This window comes from Elgaria multicarinata, chromosome 20 (assembly GCF_023053635.1).
Source record: "Elgaria multicarinata webbii isolate HBS135686 ecotype San Diego chromosome 20, rElgMul1.1.pri, whole genome shotgun sequence".
NCBI classification, from domain to species: domain Eukaryota; kingdom Metazoa; phylum Chordata; class Lepidosauria; order Squamata; family Anguidae; genus Elgaria; species Elgaria multicarinata.
Genome location: NC_086190.1, coordinates 3,379,512 through 3,402,000, shown reverse-complemented (window position 1 = coordinate 3,402,000; position 22,489 = coordinate 3,379,512). Strand labels below are relative to the sequence as shown.

General features: G+C 44.9%; 1 protein-coding gene across 1 annotated transcript in view; it reads left to right on the top strand.

Moving 5' to 3' along the window:
• Positions 1–22,489, top strand: part of AJAP1 (adherens junctions associated protein 1) — a 132,917-nt gene that overhangs the window by 102,883 nt on the left and 7,545 nt on the right. Inside the window, exon 3 of the mRNA XM_063145292.1 lies at positions 14,130–14,217. Within this exon, the coding sequence (XP_063001362.1) occupies positions 14,130–14,217 (88 nt within the window). The remainder of the gene's footprint in view (positions 1–14,129; positions 14,218–22,489) is intronic.

Genomic DNA, 22,489 nt, shown 5'->3' with positions numbered 1-22,489 from the left:
GTGTTGGACTGGGAGTTGGGAGATCCGGGTTTTAGTCCCCACTTGGCCATGGAAGTTCACTGGGTGACTTTGGGCCAGTCACAGGACATAGCTAGACCTAAGGTTTATCCCTGGATTGTCCAAGGGTCAAACCTGTTCACCTAGGTAACATACGAGATCCAGTGTTCAGGTAGGGGCGAACCTTGGATGATCCCAGGATAAACCTTAGGTCTAGCTGTTGCCACAGACTCTCATCCCAGCCCACCTCACAGGGTTGTTGTTGTGAGGATAAAAATGGAGAGGAGGAGGATTATGTATGCCACCTTGGGTTTCTTGGAGGAAAAAACAGTGGGATATAAAAGCAATAAATAAATAACTAAACATAAAACAAGCTTCAAGGTGGAGTTCAGAGAATTTTGATGAACTCGTGTTTTGCTGATTTACACATTCCTAAAATCCACCAGTAACTCCTAAGAAGCTTCAGTTTTACTGCCTCGTCTGTTGCTAGTGTACACCATGTCTGTATATTCTAAGACTGTCAGTGTTTCTTTATTCAGTGAATAACCATTTAACCAAACTGAATAGTCCCTTCCCATGGGGTGTATTTTTTACCTGGCCATCACACCACGGATTTTAGTGCAAAGAGTCTTTTTGGAAGCCCATAAGACATCTCCTAGTACTTTGAAAAGACTTCAAATAAATAATGACATCATAATTCATCCGTTGGAGACTGGGAATGATGGGGGCAAAGGGAGAAACCCCAGTGCTCTTAAGGCATTTGCCAAAATAATTATCTAACAAACAAAATCCTTAGGTGCGTTGCTAAATTGTGGGTTTCATGGTCCTTTTTTAAGAGGGGAAGGAAGTGCCTTGTAAAAGTTACTCTGAAGCCTCCATTACTTTTACAGCCCTTGTCAAGTTGATGCAGGGATCTAGCCGAAAAGAAAGATGAAGCAAGACAGAGTTCATAACTCCTGGCAGCCATAAAATAAAGTCAAGGAGCTCTACAATTCACTCAGCAGTCATCCTGTAATTACTTTTGATGAGGAAACTCTCTTTACTTGCTTGGGGGTAATTTTCTGGCAGTTAGGGAAGAGCTAAATTGCAGAGACCTAGGAGGTCAGGGAGGCAGCCCGGAGATGGACACAATGGCTGTGAGTGGTTTACACCACTGGTTTATGAATGGCTGGTTGTGAGTCAGACCTGGGGTAAACAGTAATAGCTTAGTGGAAGAGGTCATGTTTTGCATGTGGATGGTCCCAGGTTCAATTCCTGGCTTCTCCAATGGGGCTGGGAAGGACCCCCTATCTGAAACCCTGGAAAGCTGTTGCCAGTCAGTGCTGACGATACTGATATAGCAGCAGGGGTTGGATGTATCTGCCAGCTTTGGGTTTTTTCAGCTTCTCATTTTCTCTACATTAAATGTCTTCTGTCCTATTTGTTCATTAGCTGCAGAAATGCATACATATGAAAATGCATACATATTTGCAAGCACATTTATCTAAATGTGCTCAATTTTTTGTACACGCTTTTGAAATATACACCTTTTTCTAACAACTGTTGTGTACGCTTTTCTAAATCCATGTAATTTTGCAAGCAATTTTCCTTGATAGAATGCAATTTTGCATGCACTTCCTCTAATTGTACTCATTCATTCTTCACATTTTCCCCTAATATACGTTTGTGTGTGTGTGCGTGTGTGTGTGTGTGTGTGTTCTATTTGCACACCCAATCAGAATATTCAAGGAAGTGTAAATATTGTTCTATTATGGCATTCCAGTTCATGGAATGCAGCTAGGACCAGCATTTTGACTGGGTATTAACAAGTTTTCTATTTTTATTAGGAGCTTCCATAGCTGAGAGAGAAAGAGAGAGGGAGAAAAAATGTCTCCCTATCCACTAGGGGTGTGCACGGACCCCCCGCTCCGCTTCACTTGCAGATCCGCCATTTTTCGGAGCGGGTCGCTCCGCCCCGCCCCCGCTCCGCCCACTTCCGCTCCGCTCCGCTCGGAGCTCCGGATCCGGATCCGGAGCTCCGTTTTTGCCCCCCCATAGGGTTGCATTGAAAGCTAAAAAAGTAAACAACTTTTTTTCCGTTGAAGTTAGAAACCTCACGTTTGGCACCATGACACCTCATGGGCGTATACACACACACGCCAAGTTTCAAGGCAATCCCATCATCCCCTGATTTTTGGCGAATTTTTGAAAATCGGGCACCCCACACACAACATCCCTGCGAGGTGGGCAGGGGAGGAGGGAGGGAAGGCAGGCAGGCATGCAGCTGGCATTTCTGGGGGCATAAGGAAGGGAGCCAAGGATAAGCCAGTAATGCATAGAAAATGGAATAAATCAATCAATAAACAAAGGAGGGGTGGAATTAAAAGCAGCAGTGTTGCTCAATAAACAGCAAGAAGAATTAAAAAAAAAAGGCTATATCTGTCTTTTACCAGCAATAGGGGGACGTGCCCGGGGGAGGGGGAAGTAGCTGCCAGTTCAAGACAGCCACCAACAGCTCTGAGAAGAAGTAAAACGCTCACTTCAACTCATAACAGGCATTGCTCCACCACTGAAAAGTGACCATTCACTTCAACTCATGATAGGCATTGCTCCACCGTTTTACTCTCTTTGGAAGGCTCTATGGCCTTCCAGTGCAGAAGAGAGTGGGGGCACGTCCACGATGAGATGCCCTAGGGGAGCTCATCCCCTTGCACCACATCGATTCAGTTGTTCACCAAGGTTAGGGTGGGGAGCAGTGCTGTGTTTTCTATCTCTTATTCTTGGCTTAGTATATGATTTCAGGTTGTGTTTGTGCATTTGGTGGGGCTACTGTGTTAAAAAACACGGGGAAAAGCCCGTTCAGATGAAGAAAGAGAAGTTTCCCAGAATCCCAAGTTACCTGTTTTGCCTATGCCCTCCTCCAACTTTGGGATCATCATGACCGGGAGCTGACTCTGCCCCTCAGCCCTTTGAAAAAGGTATTTTTCCCGCCGATTTTTAAAAAACTTCTAGCCCGCGACCCGTACGATGCAGAAAGTTGAGAGTGGTCTCAAAATGACCCCCATCCACGACTCTCTGTGCACAAGAATTTTCAGAACGATAGCTTAAACCCCCCCCCAGTTATCCCCGATTCTTTCCCTCAATGCAATCCTATGGGCGAAAAGCCGAAACGGAGCCCCGCGGTTGACCCTATTTTTAAAAAACTTCTAGCCCGCGACCCGTACGATGCAGAAAGTTGAGAGTGGTCTCAAAATGACCCCCATCCACGACTCTCTGTGCACAAGAATTTTCAGAACGATAGCTTAAACCCCCCCCCAGTTATCCCCGATTCTTTCCCTCAATGCAATCCTATGGGCGAAAAGCCGAAACGGAGCCCCGCGGTTGACCCTATTTTTAAAAAACTTCTAGCCCGCGACCCGTACGATGCAGAAAGTTGAGAGTGGTCTCAAAATGACCCCCATCCACGACTCTCTGTGCACAAGAATTTTCAGAACGATAGCTTAAACCCCCCCCCCAGTTATCCCCGATTCTTTCCCTCAATGCAATCCTATGGGCGAAAAGCCGAAACGGAGCCCCGCGGTTGACCCTATTTTTAAAAAACTTCTAGCCCGCGACCCGTACGATGCAGAAAGTTGAGAGTGGTCTCAAAATGACCCCCATCCACGACTCTCTGTGCACAAGAATTTTCAGAACGATAGCTTAAACCCCCCCCCAGTTATCCCCGATTCTTTCCCTCAATGCAATCCTATGGGCGAAAAGCCGAAACGCAGTTTGAGCCCCGCGGTTGACCCGATTTTTAAAAAAATATTGCACGTGAACCACAGCACGCAGAGAGGTGAGAGTGGTCTCAAAATGACCCCCATCCACGACTCTCTGTGCACAAGAATTTCCAGAACGATAGCTTCAAAAACAACGTAGTTATGCGCGATTATTTGCCGCAATGCAATCCTATGGCGAAATGTTTTCAAGATGGCGACCGGAGCGCTCCGACTGAACTCGGAGCTCCGAAAAATGGTCGCTTCTCTTCGCCTTGCTTCTAGGGGGTCCGCGGTCCGCTCCTACTCCGCCTCTGGGTAAGGCGGAGCAGGCCAATCCGCTACTGCTTCTACGCTCCTAATCGGAGCGGAGCACATCCCTACTATCCACTTTCTCCACACCATGCATAATTTTGCACGCCTCTAACACCTCTCCCCTTATTTGCAAAGCCAATCCCAGCTGCTGTAACATGTATAATTCTGAATCCCATGCTGAAGAGGTCAGAGAGGTGAAAATTTCCTCCATCATGTCTTTTGCTGTACTGGGTGTCTCCTTGCAGAGCAGGGCATGTTCAGAGCAGTCTACATTGGAGTGCTTCTTCAAAGGTCATAGGATTGGCCTCTAAAGTCATTTTAAAAAAAACCTCATGGAACAAATTGAAGCCTGGGAGGTGGTCTTCACCAACGTCATGCTTTGTATGTGAGGGTAGTGTTCTTCAGCTCACAATCAGAACCGAACCTTCCATGATGCATATAGAAGGGCAGAGAAAGGAAACTAAATGATCAAGGTGCTGGAACGTCTCCCCCATTGAGGAAAGATTTCAACAGTTAGGACTGTTTAGCTTGGAAAAAAGGAGGCTAAAGAGAGACATGATAGAGGTGGACAAACTTATGCACAGTGTGTTGAATGTGGAAAGGGAGACAGGAAGCTGATTGGTGGGAGATTCAGGACAGAGAAAAGGAAGGACTTCTTCACACAACACATTATTAAACTCTGGAAGACATTTCTCTCCCTCTTCCAAAATACTAGAACCCAATGGGGTCATCCCATGAAGCTGATTGGTGGGAGATCCAGGACAAATAAAAGGAAGGACTTCTTCACACAGTGCGAAGTTAAATTATGGAACTCACTACCACAAGATGTAGTGATGGCCACCCATCTGGATGGCTTGAAAAGAGGGGGTGGATAAATTCCTGGAGGAGAAGGCTATCCATGGCTACTAGTCCTGATGGCTACGTGCAGCCTCCAGTATTTGAGGCAATAAGCCTGTGTGCACCAGTTGTTGGGGAACATGGGTGGGAGGGTGCTGTTGCACGTGTTCTGCTTGTTGTTTCTTGGTCAATGGCTGGTTGGATGAATTCCCAGAGTAGAAGGCTATCAAGGGTTACTAGTCCTGATGGCTATGTACTACTTCCAGTATCAGAAGCAGTATTTATTTGTTTGTTGCATTTTTATACAGCCCAATAGCCGAAGCTCTCTGGGCGGTTTACAAAAATTAAAACCACGAAAAGCATTCACAATATAAAACAAACAGTATAAAAGCATATTGTAAAATAAAATATAAAAACACACTCAGTAAGCCTATATATACCAGTTGTGGGTCCTGGTTGTTGGTGTTGTTGCATTGTATCCTGGTTGTGGGTCCCTGGTTGACAGCTGTTTGGCCACTGTGTGACCTGGACTAGATGGACCCTTGATCTGATCCAGCATAGCTCTTGTTAGGTTCTTCTGTTCACCCCCTTCTAAATAGCCCAACACTGCTATTCTTTCTCCAGCTACTAAACTGGGAGACACGTATTCCCTCTACAACTTCATGCTATCAAGAACTGCAACTCTGGGGACACATGGCAGGATGCAAAACCATTTACTGTTGCACCAGGGACATAATTGAGAGTGACAGTAAATCATTAGAGTTTGACTAAAGCCGCTCGACGGTGGACGTGCAAACTGTTTAGCACTGTCGGCTTAGACCGGCCCCTAATGGATTGATGTCCGCTCTTGCTTCCATAGCTCCAGTGTTCTTTTAGCACTGAATCCAAGAACTGTGTTGGGTACTGTGGCTGGATTTACTAAAGGGCAGAGCGAAAATACCAAGAAAATGGATATATTTTAGCTTAGAGGTTTTACTGTCCGTAACGGAACCTTAGATGAGGCATTTCAAGCGTTTAGAAGCAGGAGCAGAACTGCAGGGGGGAAAAAAATCAAAATAAAAAAACAGGAAATCAAATGATGGGTGGTTTGGAGAAAGGGGGAAAACCAAGGAAAGGTGAAGAGGGAGGGGGAAAGGGTGATGACCTTCTGGGAAACCAAGATGGTTTGATTGGGAACCCAAAGTGACTACATTTGGCCCTAGGCTTAGGGATGTCAGAGAAATGGCTTTGAATTTCTATTAATCTGACCCATATATTCCACAATAGAGCAGCTTTTCCCAAATCACCCAGATTCCATAAACATTTGCTTTGAAATGACCCCAGCTGCCAGTAAGAACTACTGTTGTAGAAGAAGAAGAAGAAGAAGAAGAAGAAGAAGAAGAAGAAGAAGAAGAAGGGGTTAGACACTTCACTGGGCACCTAGAAATGTGTCTGAAGGCCATCCTTGTAATAGAGGAAATAATAATAATAATAATAATAATAATAATAATAATAATAATAATAATACACATTATATTAGGAACATAGTTTGCTAAAAAAACACATATTAGGCAAAAATGCATATAACAATAATTTTCATGGGAACTTCAAAAAGAAAGAAAGAAAATCTCAATATTTAGGGCAAACTGAACTTAAGAAATTCTCAATGTTCAAGATGAACCGAATTTAAGATTGGGGGTGGGGAAGTGAAACTGAGAGAAATTGGAATTGACGTGTCCTTCCATCCCAAGACCTGCTTTTATGCCTTGCCTGGTTCTCGAAATGACTGGTTGTGTCTACCTCCAGGTAAATCTTGTTATAAAACAAACAGCTAAGAACTTTTGAGATGTGTTTTTGCCTTGTATTGAGCCCTCTCAGTCTCAGCGCTGTGTCAAATCTCCTTGTTTAATTTACTCCCAGGAGTGTGACAGCTGAGGGAACTGAAGATCCTCATCTGTAAACAGTGAAACACCTCCGAGCTGAAGTAGGGTCTGTCTCTAGCCAACTGCTGTTTTAATGCAGCCAGCAGCAGGAGGAGAGTGGTTTATCTCAATGGTTCATTAAAGCCTCTGTAGACTGAGGAAGGTTTGGGGTGAAATGCTAGGTTGCTTAAAAAACTGGAAGGGAAATTTATACTGGCTCAGTAGGCAAAGGACAATCTCTTTCCTGCTGTGATGTTGTGGAGACCCTGGACAGCAATTCTCAAGGGGAAAGGCCATTAGGCGGGACAGTGGGGGACGCAGCACCTCATTAAAGCAAAATCATCAAAACTATCACAATCCCAGGCAGCCAAAGGCATGGCCATAGAGCAAGCTAACCCTCCTATAGCAACTCTCATATAGAATGTGGAGAGGGAGACATTTTTCTCCCTCTCTCCTAACAATAGAACTCAATGGGGTCCTCCTATGAAGCTGATTGGTGGGAGATTCAGGAGAGATCAAAGGAAGAACTTCTCCACACAGTGCATAGTTAAAGTTTTTAACTTTTGTAAACCACCCAGAGAGCTTCGGCTATGGGGCGGTATATAAATTTAATAAATAAATAAAGTATGGAATTTGCTACCATGAGATATGGTGATGGTCAACATCTTGGGTGGCTTTAAAATGGGGTTGGAGAGAGTCCTGTTGGAGAAGGCTATTCATGGCTACTAGTCCTGATGGCTCTCTGCTACCTTCAGTATCATAGGCAGGAAGCCAATATACACCAGTCCTGCTTGTGGGTCCCTGGTCCCTGGACAGCCATCTGTCGGAGATGCTTTAAGGTGGGTTCCTGCATTGAGCAGGGGGTTGGACTTGTTGGCCTCATAGACCCCTTCCAACTCTACTATTCTATGAATTAGTACAACCAATGGGTTTAATCCTCTGCCTGCCTTTCAGTCTCCTCCACCCCAGTTGCAGTTTGTGATGGAAACAGAGATCTCTAATCTGGGCTGGAGACTGAGGCCACAGCTAGACCTAAGGTTTATCCTGGGATCATCCAGGATTCACCCCTGCCTGAGCACTGGATGCCCTGTGTGGCACTTAGATGAACAGGTTTGACCCCAGGACAATCCTGGGATAAACCTTAGGTCTAGCTATGGCCTGAGAAGCAGCTGCTAAATGGGCGGGGATGATGACACATGTGAAGTCCATTCCCTCTGCTGCAATCTACTCTCGTGTAAACCATGCCCTCCTAGCTCAGGCATGCAGCGGGAGCAGCCAGATTTTAAAGACACAAGACTGAGACAGAATGTGTCGTTCCACCCCCAGATTTTGAAACAAATGGAGGGTTTTACAGGCATTTGCAGAGCTGGCTGGCAGTGCTTAGCGTTATGTTCCATTAAAGTGGTAAAAAGCAAAGTGTGGTGCTGTAAAAAAAAATAGTGCGTGTGGAAATGTGGGGAAAGAGAGGAGAGGTTGTCTGGGTGTGCTGACAAGTATGCCAGGGAACATAATTTAGAGCTGGAGCCAACTTCGGCCTGCACATGGTCTCTGACACTGCTACCCTAGCCATCTTGTCCTGTGTTCTGATCTAAATCCATCCCCGAATAGCAGGGATAAACCAATCAGCCCATTTCAGCCTATATCACTTCCATGCACATTCATTCATAAAACAACACTGTCTGTTTTCCATATTCATTAGGCGGTATAAAAATGTCATGAATAAATAAATATTTCCTTTTAAAAGCAGAATGAGTACTCATATTTAAAGACGTCCTTTTTTAGGGGCTGGCAAAGAAGCTATGTTGTTAGTGCTCACCGGGATTCTCTGAACGTTTTCTTGCTGCCTGTCTAGCGCCTGATTCTCTTTCTGATGGCTGCGCGAATGGGAAATTTGTGCAAGTCAAGCAGTGATGGAATGAGAGGATTATGCAAATCTCCCAGAAATTTGCACAAATCTCCTAAATGTGCACAGATTTCCCCCATGGAGTAAAGTGGGGTTAATTTTGTCTATGGTGGAAATTTGGGCAAATTAGGACATTTCTTCAGTAGACTGAATTGAGGATAGAACTTTGGTTCAGAGTTAGACAAATGTGAGCATACACTTGGCAATTTGTGGCTGGTTTTAGTGGACACATGCTCACACACGTGTCTGGAGCTTGGCACAGGCGATGAGCTCATGTTTTGTGAGCAAGAATGAAATTCCCATGTTTCCCTATTAGTTTTGAATAAATTCTCCCTCACAACATATTTCCAGGTCCATTTTCTCTCAAGCTACACATTTCGAAATGGACTGTATCCTAAAATATGCAGTTCTACTTGCGTTAAGGTCCATTTTGTTTGAGCAACACCATTGCAAAATCCAGAGAGGGATGATTTTGTGAACTCTGAAGAAGAACACCATTGCGATCTGCACATTCGTCTGGTCAGTTCGTGTTGGAATTCACAAACAGCAATTCCTCAAGCATCCCTTGATAGCAAAGTATGGAGCAGAACGAATGTTACATGCTACTGAAAATGCTGTTGCTGCTGAGTCTTGGCAACGTCCTCTGCCAAATTATGTTCTTCATGCCCAAAAATCCTGATGAAAGCCCCTGAATCCCCCCCCCCACCCAAATTCATAATATATTTTTCTTCTTCCTGGTAGGGTGTCAACTCTACTGTTGTTGTTTTCATTGGCATCTGTTGTGATATTCACTGTTGCCTGTTCCTAGCAAAGGTTCTTGCTGTACCTGGCCGGTTCTGTCCCTTGCTGCTCTGAGTGATTCCTCTGGTCTATCAGAGCTAACAAAAAGAACTTGAAGGAGAAAGAAAATAAAGAACCCGTCCTCAGGCTATCATTAGCCAGGCAGCTTGGCAGGAGCTGTCTTCGTGACTCATGCTAACAAAGGTGACCTTGGCTTTATTATATGAGATTGTCAGTGTTGGTGTCTCCGGGTCTTTGATTGATACTTTGGATGTGCCTTGGCAGAAGGGACTGCTGTGCTTCCTGAAAAGGCATCTCAGCGGGTTGGCACTTTTGGTCATCTCAAATACATCGGCCTGTTTGCCTACATCAGAGGTGGAGAACCTCTTTAGTGTGAGGACCAAATTCAATTTTGGAGAAGCTGTCAAGGGCCCCATTGCAGTGGTCGCTGGGTCTGAAGGCTGTCATAAATCATGGGAGTTCAGAGATAAACAGCAGCTAAACATGGTTATTAAACAGTCCAAGCTCAATAAGGCAATGATATATATTTGAAGTCAAGGGGGAAAAAACAAACAGATATAGAATAGTCTAAGTCATTCCAGGTTCAAGAATAACCCAAGCTGGGTCCAGGAGCTGGCAGAAATGCTACAGCTATGGACAAGCAGAAATAACAATTGCTTCCAACATCTGAACTGGGCTTGATAGATGAGTGAGGCCAGTTGGGTTGAGCTGCAGCTGGCTACTGCTTGCCCATGTGCTGCGCCCCCTCCCCAGACACTCTCACGCTCAGCTGTTCTGTGTCCTCCTCCATCCCAAATGGAGGCACAACAAAAGCAAAGATGGCAGAGGCCAAAATACAAAAATTGCCAGTACAGTTTAGCTTGCAGTTCTTACTGCCAGTAACTAAGGCCACAGCTAGACCTAAGGTTTATCCTGGGATCATCCAGGGTTCGCCCCTGCCTGAGCACTGGATCCCCTGTTTGTCACCTAGATGAACAGGTTTGACCCCTGGACGATCCAGGGATAAACCTTAGGTCTAGCTATGGCCTAAGTCTTAGGAGAGGCATTTCAGCTTTTTCTTTTGGAATGGAGAAATCCCTGCAGAAAAGCTGGGGAACCATTGGGGGAAATGGAATGGGGATGAAAGAAGGGAGTTTGGCCTCCTGGCCCATGGATTCTGCAGAAGTCTGGCTTTTTCCTTGTGAGGCGATGTTTGCAGACCTGCAGATCATGTTCCTAACCTTTGGGGATTTTACACAAATGTTGTCATTAAAAACTGCATATTTTCTCCAAAGGCTAAAGCACAAAAATGCTCATTTTGGGGGGGGGGATTTGCACTTTTGGGGGGCGGGTGCACATTTTTGCAAGTGCAAATTCATGCAATTGCAAATTTGCACAAATTCAGGAAACTGGAAAAATCCAGATTCTGTGGATGAGCGGACAATGCAACAAAGGACAACTGACACCAATGGAATGGGTTTTACACAGTCCATTGCATCCCTAGGAGCGTATAAATTAAATTTCTGTGTGGTGCAGGGGGAGGGCTGTAGCTCAGCAGTAGATTAATCCCACACACCTCCAATGGGTGTGATCTCTGCCTGAGATTCTGGAGTCCAGAAAGGGTGAATATTCACAAATTCTACCCCACTGAAATTGCTGGCTTTAGACTGAAAATTAAAGCCGTGGAAGATTGTGCATGGTTCTAGTACTCTCCTGAATGAAGATTGCTACAATTGTTGGTGTTAAGATGAAGAAATAGTTGCACAGATGGCCTGGATAGGAGTTAATCAACATGAATGACTGTTGCGAATGATAGCCTTCAGCCGCGAGACAAAGAAAAATGCAAGCAACGTAATAGCTGCTCTGTGTTATGACACTTCCCCACCTAAATGGCACAGGAAAGGCGTCTCCCATCTATCCTCGGAAGTTAAGGCATGTCACAACAGCAATCAGTTGTCAATGGTTACTTCTCCCACAGCCGTGAATTGTGTCCCAGTGTGTTATCTGCCACTGAATTTCCGGCAGCACTTGGTGACACTTGCCTTAGGTTGCACAGGCCACCCGAATAGGCCTGTGTGGTCTGTTGTTTCTGACAGTGGCTCTATAGGGTTTCAGGTAGACCTGTGTTCCATTTCAAGTGGAAATGATGGGTATTGAACATGGGTCCTTTGTGCTCTACCAATTAGCTATGGCACCTCGCCAAACTATTTGGAAAGCAGAATGCAGAAGGAGAAGCTACATGGTCCATTTTACTGGGTACGTAGCTACTGGATTTAAGCCAGTGAGATGCTCATTCTCCATCTAATGGAGATGAAATTAGAACTAGTGGAGCACTAACCATCCTCAAATGTTCTGCGAATTCATGCAAACTGAGGGGTTTTTTTATTTCACCGTCAAGTGGACAATGGAATAAAAGGCATGTGACAATCTGTGAAATGCAGATGGATGGATTTTACAGAATCTGTACATCCATAATGTCTGCCACATTTAATAAACTTGGAAATTTCCTTCCAACTGCAAACAGAATGTTCAGGTGGAGTGTATGTGTGTGTGTGTGTGTGTGTAAGTGTGTGTAAGTGTGTGTGTGTATGGTGTGGTTAAACCTGAACACTCCCATTCAATCATAGTAGTCATGAAGGAACAGATACGTAGCCAGTCTCTAGGATACGTAGGACACAAGATATATGGGACCGTCTCGATACATACCAGCCACATCAGCCTGCCCAAAGTTTCCATTCATCATCTGAGACATTCATCTTCATCTTTCCCATTTAGAGAGGTGAGGTTGATGGTGACTGGAGACAGGGTTTTTTGTGTGGTAGCACCCTAGGGAGGTAATGTCTGTTTTATTGTCCTTCGAATGACTGGTGAAGACAATCATGTTCCATTTAGTTTTTCTCCTAGTGAACAACACTCCAATATTTATCTCTGGTTTTTATTGTCTTGCAACTCATCTTGTTCAGGCTTTGGTCCTTTGTGTATCTTATTCTTTTTGATTGCTTTCATTTGAGCGTCAGCTTGATAGCGCGTTGAATATGCTAAATAAATAATCTGCTAAATAAACATGTTAAAATAAATAATTGACCAAACAAATGGGTCAAAGTGAGCATCTTAACTTTCACCCAGAAACACACAGAAGATGAGGTGGTTTGAAATGACAAGCACAGGCAGCTGTATCTATAGCAGCCTTCCTCAACCTGGGGCGCTCCAGATGTGTTGGACTGCATCTCCCAGAATGCCCCAGCCATTCTGGGAGTTGTAGTCCATAGGGTTGAGGGCTATGAAGACTGAAGGAACACAGTTACTGAACCAACAGGAGAACCAGAATCAATGTTGAGATTAGCAAACTGGAGAGAATATGGGCTAGGGTGGGTGGAGGAACTGAGGAGCAAAGAACTAGAATTGTACACAAATGCCATCATAATAGTTTCCTCCCTATATATAGGCAGAGAAATCAGAGGGGTGTTTCATTGAGTTCTTTGAAGGGCGGAGATATTCTCCAACAACTTCTCAAGATGGTGCTCACCATCACCAATGACAATAACACAGCTTCTTTCTTTTTTTTTCTAACATTTTTTTTAAAAAATAGTCTTATTCCTATTTGTTGCTGGTGGCAGCGACTGTGTTGGCAGGCTGGCCGCCATTTTGCATCCCCCGCAGTGCCCCAGACCTAGCATAATTCCAGGACAAAATGGTGGCTGTGACCAAAATAAATAAATAAAGCAGAAGAGAACATTTAGAAGAAAGCCTGAAGAGTGGTTGTGTTTTTCTGAGAGGGGAGGGAGGAATTTTTTTTAAAAAAATCAGATATTTTCTTTGAAAACTCCCTGGGGGTTGGTCTTAGTTCTATAGAGAACAGATGAAAACTGGCCAAGTGGGAGGAAGCTGTGTAGCTCAGGCTGAAGATGTACCAGGAAGGTGGTAGATTATTTTGAAGTAGGTTACTAATAACTGTTTATCTGGGGAAAGAGTCCTCTATGGGAAGAACAGTAGGGGGAAATCTCCCTCCCTTTAGCCCCATTTTCATGTTTGACCAGTTATCACATCATCAGCCAGTAGACCCACTACCTCCACTTCTTCTCCTCTGAGAAGCCATAGGTTCTCAAAAGATTAAAATGCAAATGTGGGCAAGGCTGAAACTCTAACACCTCTGCCTGCTCCACAGTTTTTAAAGCTGGGGTGTAGAACATCAGCCCTGGTGGCCAAAACTTCTCCTCCATGGTGGCTCAGATGGCCACGTTGTTTTCTATTCCCCTTTGGCCAAAGATAATTTGGAAGCTTCCTGGCTTCTCTTCAGGTCTCAATTCTTAAGGTTTAGTTCCTGGCAGTAAGCGCTTTGAGCTAAAATTGACTCATGGGAGTGCTTGGGTCCCACCATGTTTAGCGACAGTTACCACTGCAATGCTGGTCCCAAGGGCTTCTCCAGAATGTAATTTAGCCTATGGACTGAAGGATGGTCTGCAGCCCTGTTTAAAAGGCAACGGAGGAGCAATGGGATACTGGGCTCTTGATGACCAACCCCTGCCAGAAGGCAAGGCATTCAAATGGGTCAAGGAGCTTGCGGTGGGTAAGGTTGGTTGGTTCACTCACTGCATATCCAAGTTTTCTTTTGCCTTCAATATACATCTCCATTCTTCCTTTTATTTTTTATTTCCTCTACAGGTCTGGCTGTCCATCAGATTATTACAATCACCGTCTCTCTCATCATGGTCATTGCTGCTCTGATAACGACGCTCGTCTTAAAAAATTGGTAAGGAACGTCCACCACCTGGGTTGGACCTCAGTGGGGGCGGGGGGATCCTGACGGCTGATGTTGGATGGAATTTAGAAAGGAGAGATTTTGCCAGCAAAAGTGGGGGCAAGAGGCGAGACAAGGTTGTTGGGTGAACCTGGAAAACTTTTATTTAATTTGACACAAATTCCCATCATTTCCTCCATAGACTAACGAGGGACTGATTCAGTCTGCATGGTGGGGGGATTTGTGCACATTACAAATATACAGAAATGTAAGAGATTTGTGCAAATTGAACACAGGTGCATATTTGACCATTGGCACACATTTTCAACAGGTGCATGCTTGCAATTGTGATTTGAAGTGGTGAACAGGACATGCAAGCAGAACCACAATTCTTATATAAGCCTAGGAGTATAGTCGGTAAATTCAACAGTGGACGCAGTTACATAGAGAGTTGGTGGGCTCCCCCAGCTTGTGTGTTTGTGTGTGTTTCCCCCCAAGCAGAAGCTGAAAAGCCATCAGTCAAGGATGTTTTAGATGTGATCACTGACAAGGCCCCCTCCAACTCTGTGATTCTCTTTTCTGTTGGAAGGAAGGAAGGAAGGAAGGAAGGAAGAAAGATGTCCAGCACATGCCACACAAGACAGTTACTCATTCATTTTGAAGGCTTGGGTTGGGTGTATCCCAAAGGTCTAAGAACAGTAGCCCAGAAAGGGGAAATGAGATGGTGCGAGGCCTGGAATGTCCTCAGTGTTTCCCCAATAAGTCCTTGCTTTTCCTCCTAGTGCTTTATTGGTCCTGTTCCATTCATGCCATGTGCAGGTCCTCCGTCGCCCGGCAGCATCGACCTGCTTGGACTTGTGTTGTGGCGTCTTCCTCTCTCTGAATGGGTGGGTTATTTCCTTTCCTTTGCTTTGATTGCCTGAACGCATCCATCAGAAGTTAGAGCAACCGAGACTTATGTGCCCTGCTTTGCCTGAAGACAGAACCTGACCAAAAATATCCTGGTGATGAAATCTGACTTCTTCTATGCCTCTAGCATAGACACCCTCAAACTGCTAGCTCACATATTTCTTTCTGGAAGTGTTTAGTTTTAGAATTGACCACCCTCCGAAAGAGTCCACCACCTATGTTTCTGCTGTGTTCTAGGCAAGGCTCCTCTCGTAGGGTTGTCACCTTGCAACTTGGATATGGATGCTTAAAACTCTTGATGAGACAAGGTAGCTACAACGCCAGCTCCATCTCTTCTCATTCTTGCTGTGTGCCTCCCCCACTTGCTATGTGGCATGTATGGACAGCACTGGCTCCAGGATTTGGGGAGCCCCTCAGGCCTGGCACCCTCAATGGACTCCTTTAACCCAGAAGAGGCAGGGTATGCAAACAGAACATGCTTGTCGTCTGCATCCAGTCTTCCTGGATACTCTGAGCGAAGTGGAAATGGCAGCATTGTTGGGGTGATGGGACCTCTGCTAGCCTTGGAACCCTTGCAAATGTCCAACATTTTGGAAGTACCCTTGTGTCTAGAGACTTGCTCTTCACAAAAGATAGTGGGGAAAGAGGAAGGAGGCCAAAAAACAAAATCTAGTGGGACAGGGTGAGCCATCCAGGAGTTAAGAGCATCAGAAGAGCCCTGCTGGATCAGACTGAGGTCCATCTAGGACAGCAGTGGCTAATCAGCTGCCCTGGGGAAACCACAAGCAAGAAACAAGTATAACCAACACCTTCTTGCTCATGTTCCCAATAGTTTACATAGGCTTACTGCCTCTGATACTGGAGGTAGCACATAGCTATCAGGACTAGTAGCCATTGATAGCCTTCTCCTCCTCCAGGAATTTTTCCAGACCCCCTTTCAAGCCATCCAAAATGATGGCCATAACTACATCTGCTGGCCGTTGTTGGTGCCTCTTCAATTGGAGATGTAACGGGCATTGCCCTGTGTCTGAGGAAGCAAGAGGTAGCAACTCTGATTCTCTGAATGTTCCTGTCACAACTGTTTCAGAGCTGGGGCAGAGTAACTTCTCCCCAGCCTGAATGGGAAGGAAGCGAGGTCAGAGCAGTGAATCATACAGAGACACAAAAAACAAAGGCAGCCATGTTGGCCATGGGAAAAGTTCCAAAATCCATATAGTGTAATACTTTTATTAGGCTAAATCAAAGGCCACGGGCAAAATGAGCAGATCTCTTCATCAGGCAAGATGTTAGAAAACGCAGGTCGGGGTGGGGTAAAAAAGGCTGACTGGATGTTGTAGTCAGGATGTCTCCATGAATACAGCAGTGCAGTGGATCATACAGAGAAGCACTGGGCAGCCTCCTGTGAGAGGAGATCGCCTTGCTGTCTCTCTGCATTGGGAGCAGCTGAACGGTCGCATAACCCGCATTTCAGGACAACACCCAACTGGGAGCTGATTGGAAGGAGGGAAGGTGAAATGCTCAGTGAATCAAGCGGAGGCACAGTGGGCAGCCTCTTCTCTGGGCCCTTTGGGCATTTCTCAGTTCATCCATTTCCCCTGACATACTTGGAGTAGTCCGTGTACTTGGCTGTGCACGGACCCCCCAATCTGCTCCGGACCTTTCGGATCGGTCCACTCCACTTCGGGTTGATCTGCCTCCACTCCACTCTGGATCCGGAGCTCCATTTCCCCCCCACATAGACTTGCATTGCAAATGTATAACTTTTTTAGTTTTCATGTTAGAAACATGAAAATGGGCACCATGATAGCGTCTAAATAGATAGTCATGGCCACTTTGAAAAATATTTTTCCCCCATTAACAGAAATGCAGTTATCTCCATTATTTTTTAAGATACACACATGTAGCTGGGCACCATGACAGCTTCCACATAGGATCTTAGGCATGGCCACTTTGAAGGAAATCAGATCATGCCCTAATTTTTGGGGAATTTTTAAAAGATTTTCCCCCATTTACAGAAATGCAGTTATCTTCGTCGTTTTTCAAGATACACACATGTAACCGGGCACCATGATAGCTTCCACATAGGACCTTAGGCATGACCACTTTGAAGGAAATCAAATCATGCCCTGATTTTGGGGGAATTTTAAAAACTATTTCCAACTATCTCCTTCAAACACAGCTCCAGAAAATTTCACTCCTCACTGACCGAAGTCCTACCCCATGAAGACAGAGAAAGAAAAGTTTCTCTGTGTGCTTCTGGCTTAGTCCCCACCTCCAACATTGGGATTGGAGGATGCTTCACATGGGGTGATCACTTAAAAGCACGATTGGGAGATGAAGCTATCTATCAATGCTGAAAAAGGCTTATTTCCCCCTCCTGCTTTTACCCATTAAATAAAAATTAATTGCAACCCAACTGTTGAACGGATATTTCTGAAGATCTACACAAATGACCCCCAATGAGCAATCAGTAATTTTCAGGGCTCTATCTTTAAAATTAAGGAAGTTGTAGGCGTTTTTTCGCCCAATACAAATCAATGGGAAAAAACGCTCAAAATGGCATCCGGAGCTCCGGATCAAGGCGAAGCGATCTGAAATGAAGCGAACCACTTTGCTTCAATCCGAAGGTCCATAGACCCGATTCAAATCCAAATTTAGCAGTTCCGGATTGGGTTGCTCCGCTCCCGATTCGGGGATCCGAATTGGAGTGGAGCACAGCCCTAACTTGGATGTCTCTTGTGGCACATGCAAAAACTGCCCTGGGAATGGGGGACGCAGCTCTGGAGGGACTGGCAAGCAGGAGCCTGTTTTACATGTTCCGTATCTCCGAGTTTCTGTATTCCCATCCATTTGCTCTCCTTTCTTCATCCCCATCAGCTATTCATATAGTCAAATAGGTTACGTCGTTGCTCCAGGCATCCCTGCCGTTACCTATTTTCCTATTCCAATTGACCTACTTTGAGGTCAGCTCTTTCTTGCTGTAATAATGTGACGGCACCTCTGGGAGGGAGGGAGGCGTTTCTGGGCCGTGCGGCATTGCTTTCCTTGGAAAGAGCGTTCAGGCCTCTGGTCTGCTCAGAAAATATGTTCCCTAAAAGCTTCAAATCTGTGGCATTTCGTAGCATAATTTGCCTGGGTGATGGGGCTGAATCTGATACAGAGGCAGCAAGTGAATTGGAAAGTCATCCGCGAGATCACCATCCCATGGCTTGTCAAAAGGAATTAAAGACCAAGCCCTGGGTGAAGCCAGAGAGGATTTTCTGAAACTCTCTCCCTTCACTAAGACATTTCTCAGCGTAAGTCCTCATCAAATATCCCTGGGAATGCTGTGCTACCAAATGGACGTGTTGATAACTATGGCCATGGCTAGACGATGGGGGGTGGGGGGTGGAGGGGGTGATCTCGCAATACAATGATTGTGAAATCCTCCCCCTCAGTCTACACATGTGCATGATGTCCCGGAAGGAAGAGGACATCATGCCTGCCATTTTTTTTTAATATCAGGACTGAGTGCAGGAGCGCTCCTACGAAAAACATATGTTTATTTTTTTAAAAAAAGACCTCCTGCTCCCCCCCCAACCCCCGATGGGCACAGAGCTCCTGAGGATTTCTGTGCCCAGTGCCCAACTCCCAGCTCCTCGCAGTTACTCATGAGGAACAGGGACGAAACTGGGATGGCAGCCCACACCTCCCACGGTTTCGGGATCATCCCGAGACCGCAGGAAAAGTCAGGATAAAAGTGGTGCCCGTTATCCCGGGGAAATGGAGGGATCATCCCTCCCTGCCCCTGGGATCCCCTGTGCGTCATGTGGACACACAGGGATGATCCCGGGGTGATCCCCGGGATAAACAGCCATCTAGACATGCCCTATGTCTTCCTGGAATATCCTTCCCTACAAGTGCATTGACGCCCACAAGGACCCAGGTGGAAATTGCAGGGAAGCAGTTTTCAACTAAACGTTAAGAGAAACCTCTTACAATAACTGGGGTTATTACCTGTTTTTTTCTCTCCCACGTTTGCATTTTCCCCCCAAATCACAAGTTTGGTTAATTCCTATGAGTCCAATCAGTTGTTGCCCCTCTGTATGAGTCACTCCTCTAGTGTTTCTTCTTTCCAACTAGGGATGTCTGTCCTTTGAAGGGTCCTTTGTCCGTCCATTTGAGGGCCTAACAGATCTGCCTATTCAGGTTGGCATGCATTTGCGAGCCAGGCTGCAGACTTTTCATGAAACCCAGGAACTTTTTGCTTCCCCACCTTGTCAATACGCAGTGGCACAAAGTGTGTGCACAATTTGTTTCATCTGTGCAAATTCCAGCCATAATTAGCAAATTCCAGCCATAATTGGCACAAATGAAGCAAATTCCAGCCACAAATTGCACCTGAAACTTTATATTGAACAGAAAAAGAAAACAAACCTGGAAAATGTGTAAACTGGCCTGACTTGGTGCACATAAAGTCAGAACAGATCCTGAGTAAGCGTGCTGATGTGTGTGTGTGGGGGAGTTGCTGAAAACCCAGCAAAGTCCACACCCCAGACAGATTCTTTTGACATCCCCATTTCCAACATCTCTCTCTCTCTCTCTCTCTCTCTCTCTCTGTGTGTGTGTGTGTGTGTGTAATTCCACTCTCTTTCTGTATCAGTTTTGAGCATTCAACATCTTCTCGTTATAATGCAAGAGAAAGAAAAACAAACAAACGAAAACAGAGTCTAAGTAGGCTTCTGTTGCAACACTGCATGAGTTCCTGTTCTGGAAGTAGAATTGCAGGGATGGGTTCCACTGAGGTGGAATTACTGTATTTCTTCAATTCTAAGACACACTTTTTCCCCCATATAAACATCTCTAAAAACGAGGTGCATCTTAGAATCACGGGTGTGTCTTAGCGTTGTTGTTTTTCTGTTGGTGGTACTGAAATTAGTGTGCGTCTTACAATCGATGGCATCTTACAATCGAAAAAATACGGTAATCCAACATTTCACATCCCAAACTCTCTTTCTCTCTCTCTCTCTCTCTCTCTTTCCCAAGTAGAAGACAGACGTGTACTTCTATTGATTAATTTGGGAGGGTGTGTTTGCTCCAGTCAACAGAAGTTTGGTTAAAGCCAAACTCCTATGCTAGAAAATGTAGATCAGTGCTTTCCCAGTTTCGCCGCCATATCTTCCGACAAAGCATTCTGGGAATGGTCCATTAGAGATCCCTAGGGATCTGTACATTCATAGGAGTTCTCTGATTTCCACTGCAAATGCATTCTGAGTTGAGGACATATTGGGCTGTAAACCCCTCTCCCATCCAACAAATTAATGCATATTTCAGCACACAGGTTTTCTTTTGTGTTTCTTTCAAAATGTACATTTCTGTGTGTGCTCGTTTTCCCATTGTACACAGCTTTCTCCCAAGTCATGTGTGCACACATTTTTAACATGGTCCCATTTTTTTCAGATACTATTCTTTTGTTGCTCAAATTGGATTTAGGGATGGACGAATGGGGATTCTATGAACATTGGGCATGTCTACCCCAAGGGGGTGGAGAGAGGATCTCGCGATACGGTGATCGCAAAATCCTCCCCCTCAGTCTACATGCAGCGTCCGTCATCCCGGGAGGATGGACGATGTTGCGGCCACCATTTTGTTTTTTGTTTTTGTTTTTAATTGAAGATTGAGTGCAGGAGCCCTCCTTCAAAGAGGTATTTTTAAAAACAAACAAACAAACAAAAACTTGCCCTCTCATCCACCCCCAATGGGCACAGAGCTCCTGAAGAGCTCACGAGGAGCTGGGAAGACACTGGGATGGCTGCTCACATGTCCCACGGTCTCGGGATGGTCCTGAGACCGCAGGAAAAGCTGGGATTAAAGCCATCCCGGCTATCACGGGGAAAGGGAGGGATCATTCCTCCCTGCCCCTGGGATCCCCTGTGCATCATGTGGATGCACAGGGATGATCCCAGGGTGATCCCCGGAATCTCGCCAGGTCTAGATGTGCCCATCATCCCATGGCTTCTCACATCACACATAGGTTGAAGTGGGGCTGATTAGGATATATCTGCAAATCGAACTGGCAATTGGGAACAAGAAGAACGCAAGCACCTGTTTGACCATTTGTGAATATTTTCCCCAGCGACATACTTGTGGTTACTCAGGGCATCAAACTGGGCATGCTCACCTGTTTCGTGAGCAAAAACCAAATTCACATCCACATTTAATCACATCGCCAACTTGGAACCCTATGGCAAGGATGTTACATGGCCTAACAACCGCAAATTGTGTTTGAGTCCACATCCACACCTGGGAAATTATTGTCCTTGCTTTTATTGGTGATTACAACAATATTATTCACCATGACATGGATGGTTTTGTGCCTGGTGACAGAGACCCTAAGGGACACAAATTCAACTTCATTGCTAGGGCTGCTTCCTAAATTATCCACATCTGTATTTCTTCCCATATTTTGGAGTAAACAATTTCCTCGCTTTGTTTCTGAAGTGGATTCGGTGCATTAGAAAATGTGTATCCTCAGAAAATCAGGACACAGCAGACTTCTGAATGAGACCATGAACTCTGTTCAATAGCTTTGACTATTGGGTGATATAGAAATGTAATAAATGGACACATAAATGAAATGTGTAAATGAAACAAATAGATCCGTTTCTAATTATTATTCCCCCATTGTTCTATCTATTTATTTATTTGCACTTTTTGTAGAGTGTCCCGTGTAAATGCCATTGAGTGTAGCTTTCTGTTACCTCTGTTCATTTGTGTGTCTCCGCCCTCTGTATATTACCAATGTGAATATATGCATGTTGATTAAGCATTGCAAAAAAGATAAACTGCTGATGTGTGTGTGTGTGTGTGTGTGTGTGTGTGTGAATGATTGCATCAATTTGTCCATGTATGTTCACTGCAAAAACAGAACACCAATATAGAAGTAATATTATATGCACAGTTGTATCAAAACCTTGTGTGTGTGTGTGTGGTGTTTTATGAATTTGCACAAGTGCACATGCCTCAGTAAAACACCACATAAAAGTATCTTGATTCACATTGTTCTATGAATGTGCATGTTGGATTCTATAAAGCAGAGGGAATAAAAGACACAGAAGAACTGCAGAAACTGAATGCGGATGGAGAGTGTACATGCTCCAATTCTGGAATTAATTAAAATTTCCCCTACTTAAATGAGAATCCATTGGAATGCAAGGCTGAGTGAGCAGGAGGAACAATAACCAAACCGAAAGGGGAAATAATCATGTATCTAGTAAAACAGGGAGAATTTGGGCTTCTGGCAAGTTGGAAAGTGTGTTAAGCACTCTAAAAATATATATCTTTGCAAATACCAAGAACTGTGTTTTTGCATACATGGACACACCACTTAACATCA